Source organism: Acipenser ruthenus, chromosome 3 (genome assembly GCF_902713425.1).
Source record: "Acipenser ruthenus chromosome 3, fAciRut3.2 maternal haplotype, whole genome shotgun sequence".
Lineage (NCBI taxonomy): Eukaryota > Metazoa > Chordata > Actinopteri > Acipenseriformes > Acipenseridae > Acipenser > Acipenser ruthenus.
In genome coordinates, this window is record NC_081191.1 from 66301235 (window position 1) to 66318889 (window position 17655).

At 37.6% G+C, this 17655-nt stretch overlaps 1 protein-coding gene across 1 annotated transcript in view; it reads left to right on the forward strand.

The window, feature by feature from the left end:
• LOC117394524 (uncharacterized protein C18orf63-like) overlaps positions 1 to 16955 on the forward strand; it is a 48025-nt gene extending 31070 nt beyond the window's left edge. The window contains exons 7-15 of the mRNA XM_059015064.1: positions 4533 to 4603; positions 5237 to 5349; positions 5583 to 5679; positions 5761 to 5846; positions 6170 to 6353; positions 12032 to 12682; positions 13679 to 13804; positions 14106 to 14195; positions 16291 to 16955. Of these exons, the coding sequence (XP_058871047.1) occupies positions 4533 to 4603; positions 5237 to 5349; positions 5583 to 5679; positions 5761 to 5846; positions 6170 to 6353; positions 12032 to 12682; positions 13679 to 13804; positions 14106 to 14195; positions 16291 to 16413 (1541 nt within the window). The 3' untranslated portion in view covers positions 16414 to 16955. The remainder of the gene's footprint in view (positions 1 to 4532; positions 4604 to 5236; positions 5350 to 5582; positions 5680 to 5760; positions 5847 to 6169; positions 6354 to 12031; positions 12683 to 13678; positions 13805 to 14105; positions 14196 to 16290) is intronic.
• The last annotated feature ends 700 nt before the right edge of the window (positions 16956 to 17655 follow it).

The window sequence follows — 17655 nt, forward strand, 5'->3', positions numbered from 1 at the left end:
ATGATTTAAAGGCATTGATCGAACAGATCAATAGGAATACTGCTGCTATGCAAGAGAGCAACAGGAAGTGGAGAGCACAGAGGGGGCTCCCGGATCCGGAGCCTACAGAGATAGAGCTCATGTTCCAGAGATGGGTGGAGAGTGCACGGGAACCTGGTGTGCCGGAAGCACCGCTGTCTCCTGAGCAGGACAAGGAGGAACTGTTGCTGTCCCGAGAGCCAGAAGGGGTGGAGCTGCAGTCTCGAGAGCCAGAGGGGCTGGAGCTGCCGGATCCGGAGCCAAACAGGCTGGTGCTGCTGCTCCAAAAGTGGGAGCAGGCAAGAGAGGCACCGCTGGCTGCAGCCCTAGAGGGGGTGGAGCTACCATCCCGAGAGCCAGAGGGGGTGGAGCTGTCACAGGAACCACCGGATGCAGTCAAGGGGGAGGAGGTGAGCAACCCACCTCCAACAGAGCCTCAGCAACAGGCCGAGGGAGACACTCCGCCACTTTCAAGTGCGGTCCCGTGCTCCAGCTACATGGACACCAGTCCGGAATGCCCCGACCTCCCTCCACTCGACCTTATGCCCAGGTCGCAGCTCTGCCAGGCACAATTGGGTGCACGGTCCCCAGCTCCGCTCCTCCCGGAACCTGAGACGTCACGCCGTGGGCGTCAGACGTCGCGTGCGCTCCCCCTTCCTTCCACTTTGTTCCCCACAGGGTCCCAGACGTCGCTGCGCCGGTCCCGAGCGACCCACTTCTGCCTGTCACAGCCCACTCCCGGTCAAAGGCCTGCGTTTCGGTCACCCAGGACAAGCCGTCCTGGTCCCTTCTGGCTGGTGCGTGGTCCCTTCCTGAGTGTGCCGGAGGAAGGACCGACCCACCCTCAAGCACGCCTGTGGAAGAGGGTGAAAACCAAAGACTTGGGACATGAGGGTGGGTGGGCTTTTAAGGGTGGGGGGGGGGAGATGGCCGTTAAATGGCCGGTGTCTTGTAAAGACAAGGGGGAGGAAGTGTAAGGTAGTGTAGTCCTGGGGGAATGGGACTACGTCTCCCAGAGGGAAAAACCTTTTAGTTTGGTTAATTGTTTAATTTAATTTGTTAATTGGTTTATTGTTAATGATCCCCTGCACCTGGTAGTGATTGTAAATTAGGACCAGGTGCAGGGTATATAAGAGGTGCAGTCAGTCTGCACAGGGCTGCTGTCTAGAAGGAGACAGGTAGAGGGTTCTGTGTCCAAGCAGCCACGGGAAAAGTAAGGATTTTGGAAAAATACTGTGTGTATGTGTTTTCTGTTGTGGGGAAACGGCTTAGCCGTCCCACTGTATAGTCAGGGTGTTCCTGAGGTTTAGTTAGCGCTCCAAAGGAGCTAGGTGTTGTTTTGTATTTTGTTTGTTTTTGTGTTTATTAAAAATTGTGCAACCGCACTTAAAAATCAATTTCTGTGTTTGGGTCTATTTTTAAAGGGGCAACGAACCCGAGTGGGTGAGATCTTTTACAATATATATATATATATGGTTAGATACTTAAACAATATCGTGGTACTAGTGCAAATGACTAGCACCTTTTGAAACTTGCTAGTCCTGATGTAAACTTACTGTCCTTATGTGAAGTGCCTAAATTGGAATCAGCAACAACAATTGGGGTCCCTACAAATAGGCTTACATTTTATTTAACTAAAAAATAAACACTGTTGTAAACATATATTTATAAAAATAATAATTTAACAAAGGCATCTTTGTAAACACTTTACAGATCCATCAATCACCTGTTTGCACCTTGTTAGTGAGTGATTACTGAGCGACTGCTGTACTGTGTGCTGAGAAACTGACACTGCAGCACCAGATGGGATGACAGAGGGAAAATAATCAGCTGTGTCGCCTGAAATTTGCCATGACGTAATCTGTAAAATAATTCTGACCGTCAAACAGGCTCAGAAATCCAGTGACTGGAAAAATTATTTGTGAAAAAAAAACAGGTAAACAGCCTTGTTGCTTCAGAAATGTACTGCGTTGTTACTTATCACCGCAGCTCCTTGTCTCTGGTATGATCGCTAGAAATATCAACAGCCCAATACTTTGTATACTGCATGATTATTGATTTGTACCGAGATCTGGTGGTATTCTGTTCAACTCTATTACATAAGAACATAAGAACATAAGAAAGTTTACAAACGAGAGGAGGCCATTCGGCCAATCTTGCTTGTTTGGTTGTTAGTAGCTTATTGATCCCAGAATCTCATCAAGCAGCTTTTTGAAGGATCCCAGGGTGTCAGCTTCAACAACATTACTGGGGAGTTGTTTCCAGACCCTCACAATTCTCTGTGTAAAAAAGTGCCTCCTATTTTCTGTTCTGAATGCCCCTTTATCTAATCTCCATTTGTGAACCCTGGTCCTTGTTTCATTTTTCAGGTCGAAAAAGTCCCCTGGGTCAACATTGTCAATGACCTTTGCTGCTGCAACAGTGTTTGCCACTCCTCCCATTGTTGTGTCGTCTGCAAATTTAACGAGTTTGCTTACTATATCGGAGTCTAAATCATTAATGTAGATTAGGAATAGCAGAGGACCTAATAATGATCCCTGTGGTACACCACTGGTTACCTCACTCCATTTTGAGGTTTCTCCTCTAATCAGTACTTTCTGTTTTCTACATGTTAACCACTCCCTAATCCATGTGCATGCATTTCCTTGAATCCCTACTGCATTCAGTTTGAGAATTAATCTTTTACGCAGGACTTTGTCAAAAGCTTTCTGGAAATCTAAATAAACAATGCTGTATGCTTTGCAATTATCCATTGTTGATGTTGCATTCTCAGAAAAATCAAGCAGGTTAGTTAGACACGATCCCCCTTTCCTAAAACCATGCTGACTGTCTCCCAGGATATTGTTACCATATAGGTAATTTTCCATTTTGGATCTTATTTTAAGTTTACATATAATAGAAGTCAGGCTTATTCGTCTGTAGTTACCTGGTTCTGTTTTGTCTCCCAGGTCAGCATGGGTGCCCGAAAACCCGGGTACCCATAGGGTTTTAAATTATTCCCCGGTATCGATTTATTAATTTGAGAATTTAAAGAAAATGTAGAAAATATGATAATACAAGCTTTGCATTAAGCCTGTTCTTAACAACATAACAACATCCTGTTGGCTTATGTCAGTGATAACTCTGTGATCCATTAATAATAACCTAACAATACGGAATGCTTTATCTACAGTATTGTGCCAAAAAGATCAAAAAAGATCAAATAAGTAGCCTTTACTTAAAAATAAATAAGCAAATAAATAAAATAAAAATAAAATAATGTGGATAACATTAAGTAAGTGTGCTTCCTCCTTCTGAGTGAAATATGTCCTTTTTCTCCTGCTTGGTAAAGCAATTCCACTAATGCTTTGCATGGATGCCATTGTTCTGTATTCACATTTAGTGATCAAGAACGACACTTTATTGTTACAATCAAACAGAACCACATGTCCCACTAACTCTTTACGACTGCTGTCAAAATCCAGCTGGCTCGATTTACGGTAGCTATTGCAAGAGTCCATAACTCATTGTGGGACCCTGAGCAAGTCACTTAACCTCCTTGTGCTCCGTCTTTCGGGTGAGATGTAATTGTAAGTGACTCTGATGCATAGTTCACACACCATAGTCTCTGTAAGTCGCCTTGGATAAAGGCGTTTGCTAAATAAACAAATAATAATAACGTAATAGCGGTGCTGTACTACTGCATTAGTTTTAAAACTGAACATAATAGCCATGTTAACTACAGCAGAATATGGCCAATAGATGTCGCAAAGAATCCTGCAGTATGGTGCACATTTAACATTAATAACTATTTAAACGGAGATGTTTATTGTTATTATTATTATTATTATTATTATTATTATTATTATTATTTCAACGTTTCCAGTACTGAAAAATGTTACATATGTCTACAGATCTAAAGGGACTAAATGTATGTGTACTATATAGAAATTAAATATGTATCATGCACTTAAAACATTAATATATGTGATATATATTTTTTTTACATTACCCAAAAAAGATCCGGGTACTCGGGTATTTTTCATAGCAGGTACCCGGTTCCGGATTTTCTACCCGTGCTGACCTCTAATATATATATATATATATATATATATATATATATATATATATATATATATAATATATATATATATATATTATATATATATATATATATATATATATATATATATATATATATAGTACTTATTTTAAGCAAAATACACAATTATTTTCAAAGAAGCTTTGTATAGTCAGGGTCTCTAATAAAAAAGTCTTAAAAGCATGTCTGAGGGGGTACCAGTCAAGTCGTCCCAAAACCAGGTAGGCCCAAGCACTGTCGGACATAGGTCAAATCTGACGTAAATCAACTTGGATTATTGTAAAATCAGTGGTAAATTCGCCCTGCATCCAATTTGACTTACATCCAACAGTGCTTTGGCAGACCTGATTTTGGGAAGTGTTGCCTGTGAATCAACTGAGCATGCATTGCAGTTTTCAATTTATTTTCAGTGTAATATGCTTTTGTTTTACAGTAATGGAACTGAATGTCACAGAAGCACAACTCTGTATAAGTTTAGAAGCTTATACCATCCGTTTGCCACCAGCAAAGGGGAGTATCTATTTATATTTATTTGTTAGAAATTAGTATTAGTACACTGAGGTGCAAGAACCACAGTAATAAACCAATCAACACTTAGCCAATGGGGTAAACAGGCAAGGAAACATCATTTAAAAACAAATCACAAACAAAACTAGAATCCTTAAAACGGCTTGTATGAAATTACAAAAAAATGCAACATTTCTAAATCCAGGTGACTGTGTGAGCAAATTAATGTTTACCTAAATCTGTTGGCATTATAGGGAGAATCAGAAAAGGATTAACTCCTGTGTAAGCAGGTACCAGGGGATCACACAAATAAGGAGCAGTCTGAGATTTTACACTTTTAAATATTATTTTTACATCACACCTCATTGCCAGTTTAGGCCAGTTTAAACATTGCACCATAACACAATGATGTTAAAATGCTTGTTTTGTCTGTATTGATTGACTACTTTTGCATACCCTGTTGTGTTTTTTTTTTGTATTCCTACAAAGCTTATAACTAATTTTTGAACCCCAAAATACATATACATTAAATTGTATAATTATATGTTTTTGTTGCTGATTACAGTTTTAACTTTTGGTTTATTATTTACAAAAATCAAATGTGATTTTATAGTTTTTTTCTTTTATCAGCAGCTTGAAGACTTTGATATTTCTGTGGGAATTGTAAAGAACTTCTTCAACAACAAAAATGCTGTAATTCAGAAGTACTCCATGCCAAGCAACTGGTGTTATGTATTGCCTAGGTGTGTTTTTATTAACTAGTTTAATATTCTAAAAAAACATGTTTTATATTTAAGGGAAAATGGCATTGCGAGTCAATAAAGTCCAAGAACGTAGGATGAGGGCATTATGTGGACGTGGTTTCACGATTACTGCGGAACACATTTGTTGTTAAAAGTTTACTTAATAAAAATAGTCAAATCTGGAAGTAACATATTAAACAACAAACCATTGCTTTTGGTTCTTGTTCATGCAGCATGAAAATGGGGCAGATTATCAGTGTCAGTCATACCCTCTCACCAGACTGTCCATTCCAGTCATATGAAGATATTCAGAAACACTGGAATAGTCTGGTAAGAAATAAAAATCACTGATTTTTTAATTAGCATTGCAACGTTAGCCTCAATTGCTCAAGCAGTATTATTGTGTTTTAGTATGGCTACCGGCTCCCCCACATTAATGAGGAAGATGCTGTCTATTGCAGTGTGTACTTCAAACTTATAGGAGAGAGGCTCTTCACGTATCCTTTAACAAACAAAAAAAAGCAAAATGCATTTGGTTATTTTTGGTTGTTTTTTAAATACCACTAATGTGGAATGGTAGTGACACCTTGTGGCCAGACAATCAATGACATGTTTTTATTCTGGCCTCACAGCCAGAATGTTTAAGTCGAGTACAGCAGATTGTTAAAACAAGTACCGCTCTCAAGATTATAAAATAGCAGAAACATCCTGGGCAAGTTGTTTGTAAAATGTACAGTAACTCTAGCTAGTTTATTGTAATGTCAAAGTAGTTTTCGACACAGATGTCCTGTTGGTTTTTCAGTCTTAATGCCTGCTATAGTTACCCATTTTGTTGCATCAGAAGTCTGCCTGTACAGCATTTTCCGAGAGTAAATTTGGAAGGAGTGCTGAGTTTGTTTCTTTCAGACCTAAAGGCTAAGCTGCAGCATCTCTGTGGCTTGCCTGTGAAGATGACTAGTAAGCCTTGCTATTCCACAAACAACCTTACCAACCCTCACTCAGAGGTAAGGGTATTAATCACTGTATGCTATATGCAGCATATCTGTAACATCACTGTTCACTATATGCAGCTATTCAGCGTGATTGTAACATTATTGTTTACCCAAGCAAATTTATGCTGCGAAAAGAACAATATATAATTATTAGTGAGGCTTGCGAAGCAAGAGTCCCCACTTTAAATCTTCGACATACTTCTTCTTCTTCTTATTCTTTGGCACGCTACTCCTCTTACACCGTTTAAGCTAGAAATGCCGTTCAAACTTTAAAACGTGTAGACCGGTCTGGAATAGTGTGCTTGTATACAACTTTTTGATATATTTTATACTTTTTAAACTATTAAGCTTTTTGTCCTTTTTTGTCTATCTTCATTCACTTTAATGGGACTTTTTTCAACATTCTAAAGCTCCCCATTGTTTAAAAACACCCAGACTTCCAACATTCTATTTACTGTAAATGATGTAACTTTTGACACTAATCAGCTACTTTGACCACTTTCCCAACAAGTAAAACAAAAAGTTAGAGCATATGGAACCTTCTGCTATTCAAATCTGAAATCAAAACAGAAATAACTTTGACCAATCAAGAGGTACACCTGTTTTAGTAACAGCACCAACTACATTTTCTCTAACTTTTTATAAACAACTGAAATTTTGACCACTTTCCCTAAAGCAAGCCCCACAACTTTACTTGTAAAGTTACCATCTAGTTGAACTGAGTTGTTTCTCCAGGTATGGTCTTACATGGTAAAGTCCTATAAAGGCTTGTTAAATGGTAAAGTGAACACAGATCCCCATTCAACCCTGTGATACTTAGGGTCATAAACTTCCAGAGACCTGAAACAAATTGCAAAGCCTGATAACCTTACTCCCAAGAGAGTAGTGTTAAAGTGCATTGCACTTCAAAGGCTACAACCAAGAAATATTCAAAGAAAGGAATGCACTTTAAAAAAATAGCATCTTTAGCCACAGAATTATAATCACGGTCCAAAAGTTTTCACAGTTTAAACGCATTCAGCGTATGTACAGTTAAAGGATATAACTATATGTCCCTCCTAAAGTCAAACTTCCACTGCCTCATAGTAGTAGGAGGGTGACAACGGGTTCTCAAGACAAAGTACAGTGCTGTGAAAGCTTGAGTAACATACTCGGCCAAAGTGGAAGGGGCACTCACCAACCCGCCTGGCCATCGTGGTGAGTTATGGCCAACCTCCCCCATGATGAAAGCACAGACAAAAACATGGCCCTCATTCCCCGGAGGCTGGATTGCCGCCGACCAAGGCAGCGGCCGGTTAGGCATGAAGGCAGAGGGTGCTGAGAATCACAGGGTTACGATTTTAGGCTGCCACAGAACACTGACCCTGGCCACGTACAACTGCAGATCTCTTTCAGGTGAAGCAAGACTTCAAGAGTTGGAAGAATCAAGTGGGATATCGTAGGACTAAGCGAAGTACGGCGAAAAGACGAAAGACTACTAGAACTCAAGAGCGGATGTCTTCTAACGAGGCACTACAGATGAATGAACAGGGGGCATTGGATTCATTGTCCACAAGAGAATCAAGAATAACATAGTAGAGACTGACAGTGTGTCAGAGAGGTCCACAAGCTATCCAAGCTATTCGGATGAAGAAGTCGAAGATTTTTGTGAAGAAGTACAAGAACTACACGAAAATGGGAAGAGTCACTATAAGTTCATCATCGGTGACTTCAGCGCCAAAATAGGAACCCAGCAAGAGGATGAGAATTCGGTCGGCAAATTTGTATATGGCGTCAGGAATGAGAGGGGCGACGGACTACTTCAGTTTGCAGAGAACAAGAACTTATTTATCATGAACACCTTCCAGAAGAAACCCAGCAGGAAATGGGCATGGAGAGGACCCAACCGAGTGAAGAATGAAATTGACTACATACTCACCAACAAGCAACACACCATACAAGATGTCTCAGTACTGAACAATTTAACACAGGAAGTGACCACAGACTTGTAAGATGCAAAATACACCTAAACACAGCACTGGAGAGAGCGAAACTCGTGATGACAAAATTCAACACAATCAACGTAGAAATGCTCCAGAAGCAAAGCCTGGTGTTTCAACTGGAACTGAAGAATAGATTCAGCGCTCTTCAAGATCTGCAAAAAGATTAAGCAATCGTAAACAAAATCTATGAGGAAGTGACGCAAGTAATTGTAGAAACAACAAAAAACATTACTGGAACAAAATGCAACATCTTCAGCCTTCTCATTTCTAAATTGCCGTCTACTTTACCAGATGAGCCGATGCAGATGAGTAAAACATTCCTTCTCTGAGGGCATTTCATTTCAAGTTATGTTTCCATGGACACCGTGAATTGCGATGGACCAATCAGTTTTGACATTACAAATGATGTTGGTGATGAAGGCCGAACTGTACAATCATAAACCTGTAACCATACAGCAGAGTTATAAAATTGTATTTGAAAAAATTAAAACAAACAACCTATGTTTTCTATGTAAGATCATCTTTTTTACTCGAAGTGTATGAAATACAGTGAGTATATGTTATAGCATTGTAAAATGTCTTATGCAGTGACTTAGAAGATCAATATGAAACCTAGCATATACAATGAATTCAGGAAATGATATTTGCATTGCACAATTGTCTGATTGTTTTATTTGTATGTGCTTTGTTTTGCTGATTCAGTCTTTATTAAACGAAACATATCACTATGTGAGCTACAAGATGTACTGGTGAGATACTTTGCTGCATAATCAGTTGCTGTAAAACTGGTCTAGTAATATTATTGACTGTTTACACACAACATGTATATACAGATAAAAAGTACACACAAACACATGCACGTACACATACGCATAAACACATACTGTGATTGCACGGCACTAAAGATGATTAAAGACAAAGGTTCTTTATTTTAGAAGTCTATCTAAAGTTATCTTTTTAAGAAGTTCAAATGGAAATTTTTGTTCAAACTTATGTACAGTACGAATCTCTCCTTTCTCCTCTTCTGTTGACGTCACACTTTCCACGTCTTCCCAAAACACAGCCATATTTTCTTTGTACGTTAGGTAAGAGCAACAGTGGGGGAGGGAGGGTATTTTCACGCTAAATGTAATGCTAGAAAGTACTTTTTTTTTACCCGGGAAAGGGAATTGATGCCTGGGTATAGACACGCTGCTGTGGTGCTGTCTGCTGGGCGTTAAGAAAAAAAAAAAAGCGACACGACGCAAAGCACTGGTGTTTCCAAGGCTTTAGGGTGCTAAAAGGCACGGTGCAAACTTTGATACACAATATAAAAAAGTAGGCATTAATGAATGGGTTAATCTGCGCTTGCTGTATAGTTCGCTCACCGATCTGAGTGACTCTCGTGGCGACATGTTCTGCAAAATTGAGCTACAACAGTACATTCAAAGTCTTACACAGAGTGTATACAATCTATGTTAGTAACTTTTACCCTTTTCCAGGGTCCTAGATAAACATTAATGTGATTCCTACAGTAAGTGATCATACTTTCATTTAATACAAATTAAAGCTAGTTAGCCAAGTATTGCAGGGTTTTGTGGCAGACTGCAAGCACCAGCCAAAAAGGGAAGCTTCTCCAGAGTTATATAAACCATTTGTGTATATAAATATAATTTGTACACCAAAGTGATTTTCCATTTGAGAAGCCATTTCCATGTTTTTCCATTTCATATGCCTATTACTTGATATTAATGTACTGGACTTTTAATTTCAAACCATGTTTGTTCAAGTAAATGCCAAGATGTTATTTATTGTTATTGGTATTTATTTTAATGAAGCAACAGTTAACAAAATTGAAAAAAATACTTTAAAAATGAAAGAAAAAATTGAACTTACTGTAGAAATCGCATTTGCAGAAAATGAAACAGAAACAAACTTCTGAAAAGTAAAATATTCTCTGACTTGGTAGTTAATTAGAAACGGTGACATGGGAAAGTACGTATACTCAGAATCTTGGAAGACTAAAAATAAATGTAAGGAATGAATATTTTTTACAAACTTAAAAATTGGTCTTTTTTTGTGTTTTTTCTTTGTATAAAATACAAAAGAAAAAATTGAATACATGAAAAAATAGAAAACAAAACACAGCTTATGGCTTACCTTTTCTGTATTCTGCAAATTTACTACCAATTAATACTGCTTCTTATCTTATGTCTTTAATTTAGAAATTGCTTCACAATTTTTCTCTTCTGGCTCACTTGGTATTATGGTATATATGTGACATTGTTTGTTTTTGTGCCTGAAATATAATTTCTCTGTTTCATTGGTGTCTGGTCTTTCTTTCACCACTTTTTTCTGTGTAATACATTATTGCAAAACCGAACACTGGATTGGGAAAATAAGGTTCTGAAGATCAATGGAGCCTACTTGAATAACCTACTATTTGCTGATGACATCATCATATTTACAACGTGCCCAGAAGAATTACAAACAAGAATACAAGAACTACTTGAAGTTTGAAGAAGTCAATAACTATGTATACTTAGGACAGTTAGTTTTGGTAATGGAGAACCAAATGTGTGAAATCAACAGAAGAGCAAATGGGCTGGAGTGCCTTTGGAAGATTAAGCATGATTCTGAAAGAGAAACTACCCTTATGCCTCAAGAGGAAAGTCTTCGACCAATGCGTGCTGCCAGTGCTAACTTACGGATGCGAAACCTGGACCCTCAGTGCAAAAATGACTCAAAAATTACAAAATGACTCAATGAAGTATAGAAGTATGGATGCATGCTGGGAATAACAAGAAGAGACAAGAAAAGGCAGGAATGGATAAGAGCGCAAACAAAAGTATGCAGTGTTATTATAAGAGCGAAAAAACTGAAATGGCAGTGGGCCGGGCATGTAGCAAGAAGATGAGACCATCGCTGGACCAAGGAGATACTAGACTGGATCCCAAGAGATATAAAACGACTGACCAAGAAGAAGACCTCCAGGAAGATGGCAAGATGAAATTAGGAAACACGCCAGAGCAACTTGAATGAGAGATGCAGCAGACAGGCTTTTGTGGAAGAATCTTGGGGAGGCCTTCATCCAGCAGTGGATTGAAAAAGGCTGAAGATGATGATGGTGATATATATACATAATTAAATCTTTTATTTAACATTATGTAATCTTATACCCCATCTCCATTGGCACAACCGACCCGTGAGTGCTCGGTACGGGTACGGGTGGTTCTATACTGGATATTTGTCGAGCCGAGCGAGAACCAACCCATAAAACTCCAGCCTCACACGACATCTGAATCTGGCTGCAAGCCAAGCTGAGCCAGGGCGGAGTTAAGGATTTTTGTGATTAAATGGTATCAGCCGTTTTTTTCCAGTGAGATCATTTTGAATACACACCTGGTGACTATCTGGAGCTGCTTAGTTTGTGGCAATTGGTATTAACTTGCATACTAGTTTAGTACCGCCTGCCGTACTCACCATAGGATCATCTGCAATTAGTACCCTACTTTTTAGTTTGTTGCAATTCACCCATAGAGTCTAAATTGGAGAGTAAATTACTCAATGGACCAATAATCTTTTAATTCTCTAGAAAATGTTGGTTACCAAAAAAGCACCACTAAGTTCTGACTTGTTTATTTGAATGTTTTGTATTTTTTTCACATTTATGCATTTGTTTCAAATATGTAATTATTATTTTTATTTTTTTACTTTATTGTATTAAAGGGATCACGTTCCAGGCCAGCAAATCTCACGACCAAGGCTAACTATAGACCTATTCTAACACAGCTTTCTACCAACATTCGTCAGAGCTGTTCAGAGGGGACTGCACTGGGGCTTCCATTCAGCCAGCAGAGGATGTACTGCAGCTCACAGCCAACTATGGTGTCTGCAGAGAAATATTCAGAAAGGTCAACATATGTTACTGAGATTCAAGGAAACAGCACACCAATAAATGCTCATTTCACACAGCCATCTAACTCTTCTACCCTTCTCCAAGGCAGGAGTGAAAGCAGAATAATTCCAATATTCAAGAACAACATTTTGCAGCTAAATGTTAATGTCACGAAAATTCTGGCAGAGAAGAGACAACAGAACTTTGCAGCAGCATCCCTCATATCTGGGAATAATGTAGGGGTAATGGTGAAATCAGGCACTTCCCACCTTCAGAGGCCAGTGCCTTGTGTGACTAATACCAAAGCTGCTTTAGCACAGCAACAACCTGCAACCAAGTATTCAGGAAATCCTGTGTCTCATACTTCATTTACTAGCAATGGGAATGCCTTACTCATGGGAAACCCTGGAATGTTACGACCACAGTTTAGCACAAATAAGGCACCAACTCCAGGTCTTCAGAAGTTTGGCCGTGACGGTAAGGTGAGTAAATCACAAAACCTCACAGCAAGGTCAGTTTCAAAGTAAGGAATGCTTGTAAACTGGGCCTCTAGATTTAGAGATAAATCAAGCAATATCATATTGTTTAGTTCATAAATCTTAGAAAGTATGAAAAAACTAGCCTATATATTATTACTTGAATGAATAAAAACTATTGAGAAGGTCAAATGTTTTGACATTTTGTATTATATTATTTAATTTTTTGTATTATTATTTTGTTACTTGCATATCCACCTGCTAGTGATAAAAGCCAGGACCAACCCTTTGGACTAGGATTTTTAAAATACATCCTGCTGGTTTTTGTTTATACATCTGGCACTACAAAGTCAACACATACTTCACTTACAGTCCAGAATGACTTCGTTAAAAATTTTAAGTATATTCCTGCATATTTCATCAGTGAAGTTCACCGTGAAATTAAACATGCAGCTAAACATGTTGGTACATTTTTTATCTTTTCCAACACACTGAATATGTTTCTTTGACAGTATGTAAGTCCGACCTATCAATCATGGTCTGTAAGTCCGACCATGCAAAGCCTTGAATTTGCCTAGGAACACCCAATTCTGTCTCAATGTCATGCAAGTTGAGGGAAAATGTTTGTTGGTATTAAATGAGCTGTGCAGGAGGTCAAATGAAATTCCTTGTGCTGTTTTGGGGTTTGTTTTTTACAAAATATTGCAAAATATGTTTTCCATGCAATAGAGAAAATACACATTTTTAATTTGTTGTTTTTAAAAAGTCTATTAAGCAGATACCAAATGCAGTGTTTTGTTAGTACCTTATATCTTTGTTTCACTACTGTATATTAAATAATAATAATAATAATAATAATAATAATTATTATTATTATTATTATTATTATTATTATTATTATCTGGTGGATCTTATTGTGTCTACTGTATCCCAGATAGCAGCACAAGTAGTGAGTTTCACAGCTGTTTTCTACAAATTAACTTTTGTGTTCTTTTATCTTAGACTACAGATGTGTTTACACAAAACCGGTCCAATCAAATTGGAACAGTGCTTGCAAAGCCCATGGGCTCAGGGCCTCTGGTAACACAGCCTGAAAAGAAGAATGAGAGCGTAAAGAGAAAACCTCAGGTGCGTACTGTGTGATCATTATTGCCTGGTCTGCTGTGCAAAGTTTGTCCCAAATCTTATGCTTGCTTATGTTGATAATACTTTTGTCTGGCAGGTAATAATTTTTCTTTAAGGTAACTGACTCATACTGACTTTTTTTAAACTGTAATGTAGGTTTGTTCAGTACCTAATATGTGCACCTAAATTACATCTGCAAGGAGCTATAGGTGCATGGAACCTTTGTTTTTCATTGTCTTTTGCTGAGAAAATTAAAAACAGCGATTAACTTAACTATGTGACTTTTTTACTTTTTGGTAAACAGGAAAGTGGGTTGGAATCGAAACCAAAGAAACCTAGAGCAAAAGCTGCTGTTCAAGATGTGGATGTGGAAGAGTATGCAAGAAACAATCAGGTATAACAAAAGCCTTATATGCTGTTATTTCGGAAAAAGCCATTATATGTAACACTGTATTAAAGTAACAAAAATACATATACCAGAAGTAAGGACAGATTGTGAAGGCCTTACTTTACCCAACTGAAATAACAACAAAGCAAAGTATGGCTTACAATATGTTTTGTCATGTGTGTATTTCAACTTTGCTTCTGACCAGCAGCTGACCAAATGCGACCAAGGTGGGGATATCCCAGCTAAGGAAAATCACAGCAAATGAAATGGGTGTCAGCCATACCTGACGCTTTCCTATTAGTGACCAGCATCTCCGACCTACTCAGTCACAGGGTGTCATCAGCTCCGCTGGTCAGAAAAGGGTGTTGAAAAGGAGCAAGCCTACCAATACCTTGATAACAGTTCAGCTATTTTTGATAAAACATGGTAACCCTTAGAACAAATTCTTGAGGGAATCAATGTAGACTTGCCCTCCAATTGATTCAGAATTGCTTGACTGGACAATCCCTGTGGGGTACTGCTGTTACAAGATATAACATTTAGGTGTGGCCCCTTTACATTGCTGCTTTAAGAAAAAGATACACTTTGCAGCCTGTTTCCATGTTTCTGACTAGCCCTGTGTAATTACTGACTTGTTTAACATATCAAGCCACATTTGAGGTGACATGTGGCCTTATTGGTATTTAATGAGCACTAATGAGCCTTGGATAAAGGCGTCCGTCAAATAAAGAAATACTAATAATAATAATAACTAATATGAGCTGGCTATAGTGCCCTCCAAAGCACACTGTGTACTTTATAATGTCCCCTAGAGTGTTCTAAAAAAGGACACCAATTCCAAGATGCTACTGTAAAAAATACATAAATATAGCCCAAAACACTTGGTCCTTAAAGGGTCAACCACATTATATATAATTATAAGATATGCATGTAGTCTGCATTTTTCCCATTTATCTGTTTTCTTTTATTACAGGTGTTTATAAATTAATATTACAGCTCCCTTTGATGCAGTACCAAGCATCACCTTCAAAGCTGCCATTAACTGAAACAGCTTTCTTATGTGAAACAAATACTGACTAAGTAGTGCACTGCATTGAATATTCCTAGCTCAATTGGAATGACAAAATTAAAACAAACAAAAAAAGAACCATTAAAACCACATTATTAGTACTTTTAATTTTCAACAATGTAAAATATGTGCTACAGTGTTGCCAGGGATATAGGAATATCATTATTATTTTAGGTTTAATATCTCACAGGACTATATGCCAAAAGGAAATTCTCTTAACACAACTGGAAATAATGTGTACAGTCTGTTTTGACGCAGTCATATTTAACAAAAATGCTATAAATCCTATTGACTGTGTGCTACCAATCTCGTTTAATTTACACACCACAGCCCACCAGAAGAGGTATGTAACATCCTGTACACTTTCCAATCATTTTTTTATTTTTAAAATTGCTTCCCACCCACCTCGTCTTCGTATTCCGGTGTGTTTTTTTATATGTACATCGAGCGAAGTCTGCGACTCAGTGAGTGCAATAAGTTGCATTAGAAATGGATAGATTAATTTGCTACACAAGGTAACGGTTGCAGGGACCAGCACTGGTATTTACATTTACTGGATTCGAGGACGACCCATGCACCAGTGCATTATTTGTCAGGAGGTTTTGTCAAACAAAACTCTTAATCCTGCAAAATTGAGTAGCCATTTATCTACAAAATATTCAGAATGTGAAAAAAAAAATTTTTTATAACAAAAGAAACAGGAACTCTGCCAGCAGCAACTTTCAATGTATAAAATGACAACATTCCTTGATGAATTGGTAGTAAAGATTCATACCTAGGAATCTCATTAAGTTAGGTATGTTATATAAATACTTTACTTTCTACATGTACTTATACATATACATATACAAATTAGTTTCAAAATGCTGTTGTGAAAAAATGTAAGTGGTCTGTGAGAAAAATTCAAACACCAAGGTGGTCCCTACGTTGAAAAAGGTTGGGAATCAATGGTCTAGGGTCATCCCTTGCCAGGCTTTATGTTCATATGCACATTTTTTATGAGGTGAATTAAAACTGTTATTTTGTTTGTAGCTTTTAAAGGTTAATAGTGTTACTCTTCAAGCCTGGCTGAAGATGCGTGGCATTTCTGTGAAGGCAAAGGACAAGAAAGAAGAACTGGTTTCTAAAATCATGCAATGTATCAGTGAACCGTGAGTTTGCTCCTTGTCATAAGGACTAGAAATGCTTAAAAAGATGGAAATCTATGAAACTAATGACAGTGTTCATAAAGTTTTTTTTGTTTTGTATTCCCCTCAGGATTTCAAGGATTTTGCATGTTTTATTAATTAAATATGCCTAATAAATAAATGTGCCTGGTAAAACATAGATGCACTAATACGTTATGAAAGTGTTATATATATAATAACTTGGAACAGTTTGAAATTGAGTATTGTTGCTTTTTTATTTATTTGATTATACATTTTAAATGTAGAATTCTGTTTAAAACATTTAGTCCAAAGCTAATCAGTTAGCCGTTAAAATATTGTGATTGCTGGTTTAATCTCCATGTCTTGTAAAAAAAAAAAAAAAAAGCCAGAAAGCTTGGTGCTCATTGTATGCTTATAATAAAAAAAAGAATTAGCATTAACTTGGAAATTTCTGTAGGAGAGTCTAATGTGCAGTACATAAGATATACCAACCAAATTTGCTAAAGTAAATAGATTGCACCTCATTTTTGTAAATAAAAAGGAATAAAAAAAATACAAAAAAGTATTATTTCTCTTTCAATGAATCAAAGTTAAAACTACTTAAGACAACTGAAACACTGTGTATATCTGCTCACAAGATGACAAGTGCCTAGAAGTAGAGTTAATGAGATGTGATATTATCTCTGCACACATTTTGTATACTGGATTTCAATAGTCCGTTTAGCCAATCAAATGTTTGAGCCACATGGTGGTGAACAATAAGAATACAATGTTTCCCAACCCATACATCGGTCCACTATGTCACTTTTAAACAACACAGTCAGACAGAATGCAGGGATAGAGGCAACCATGGAACTATTTAAAATTAAAAACCCTAAGCCATGTCATCTTGATGTTGAATCGAAACATGAGAAGTTTTTTTCATTGGAAGAGCCTAATATATGAAGTGTACAGTTATGGTGCAACCCAAATATCTGTTAAACATAGTTCATAGGGGTATCAAGACTATCATAGGGGTGATAAATAATTGTGCTGCGCCATTACTATGTTTAGAAAATCGCATTCATGTATGTTAACTTCCGTCCAAATTCTAGGTAGATCCTGTACTGTATTTACTGTATCCTGAAGGGAAAAAATTTACAATTAAACATATATGGGTTATATTTATGCTAGGCAAGGCTGGCCTAAAGTGGAAAACTTGTCATTTTAACATAATATCTTCAATTCCAATTACGTTAAGCTTCCATGC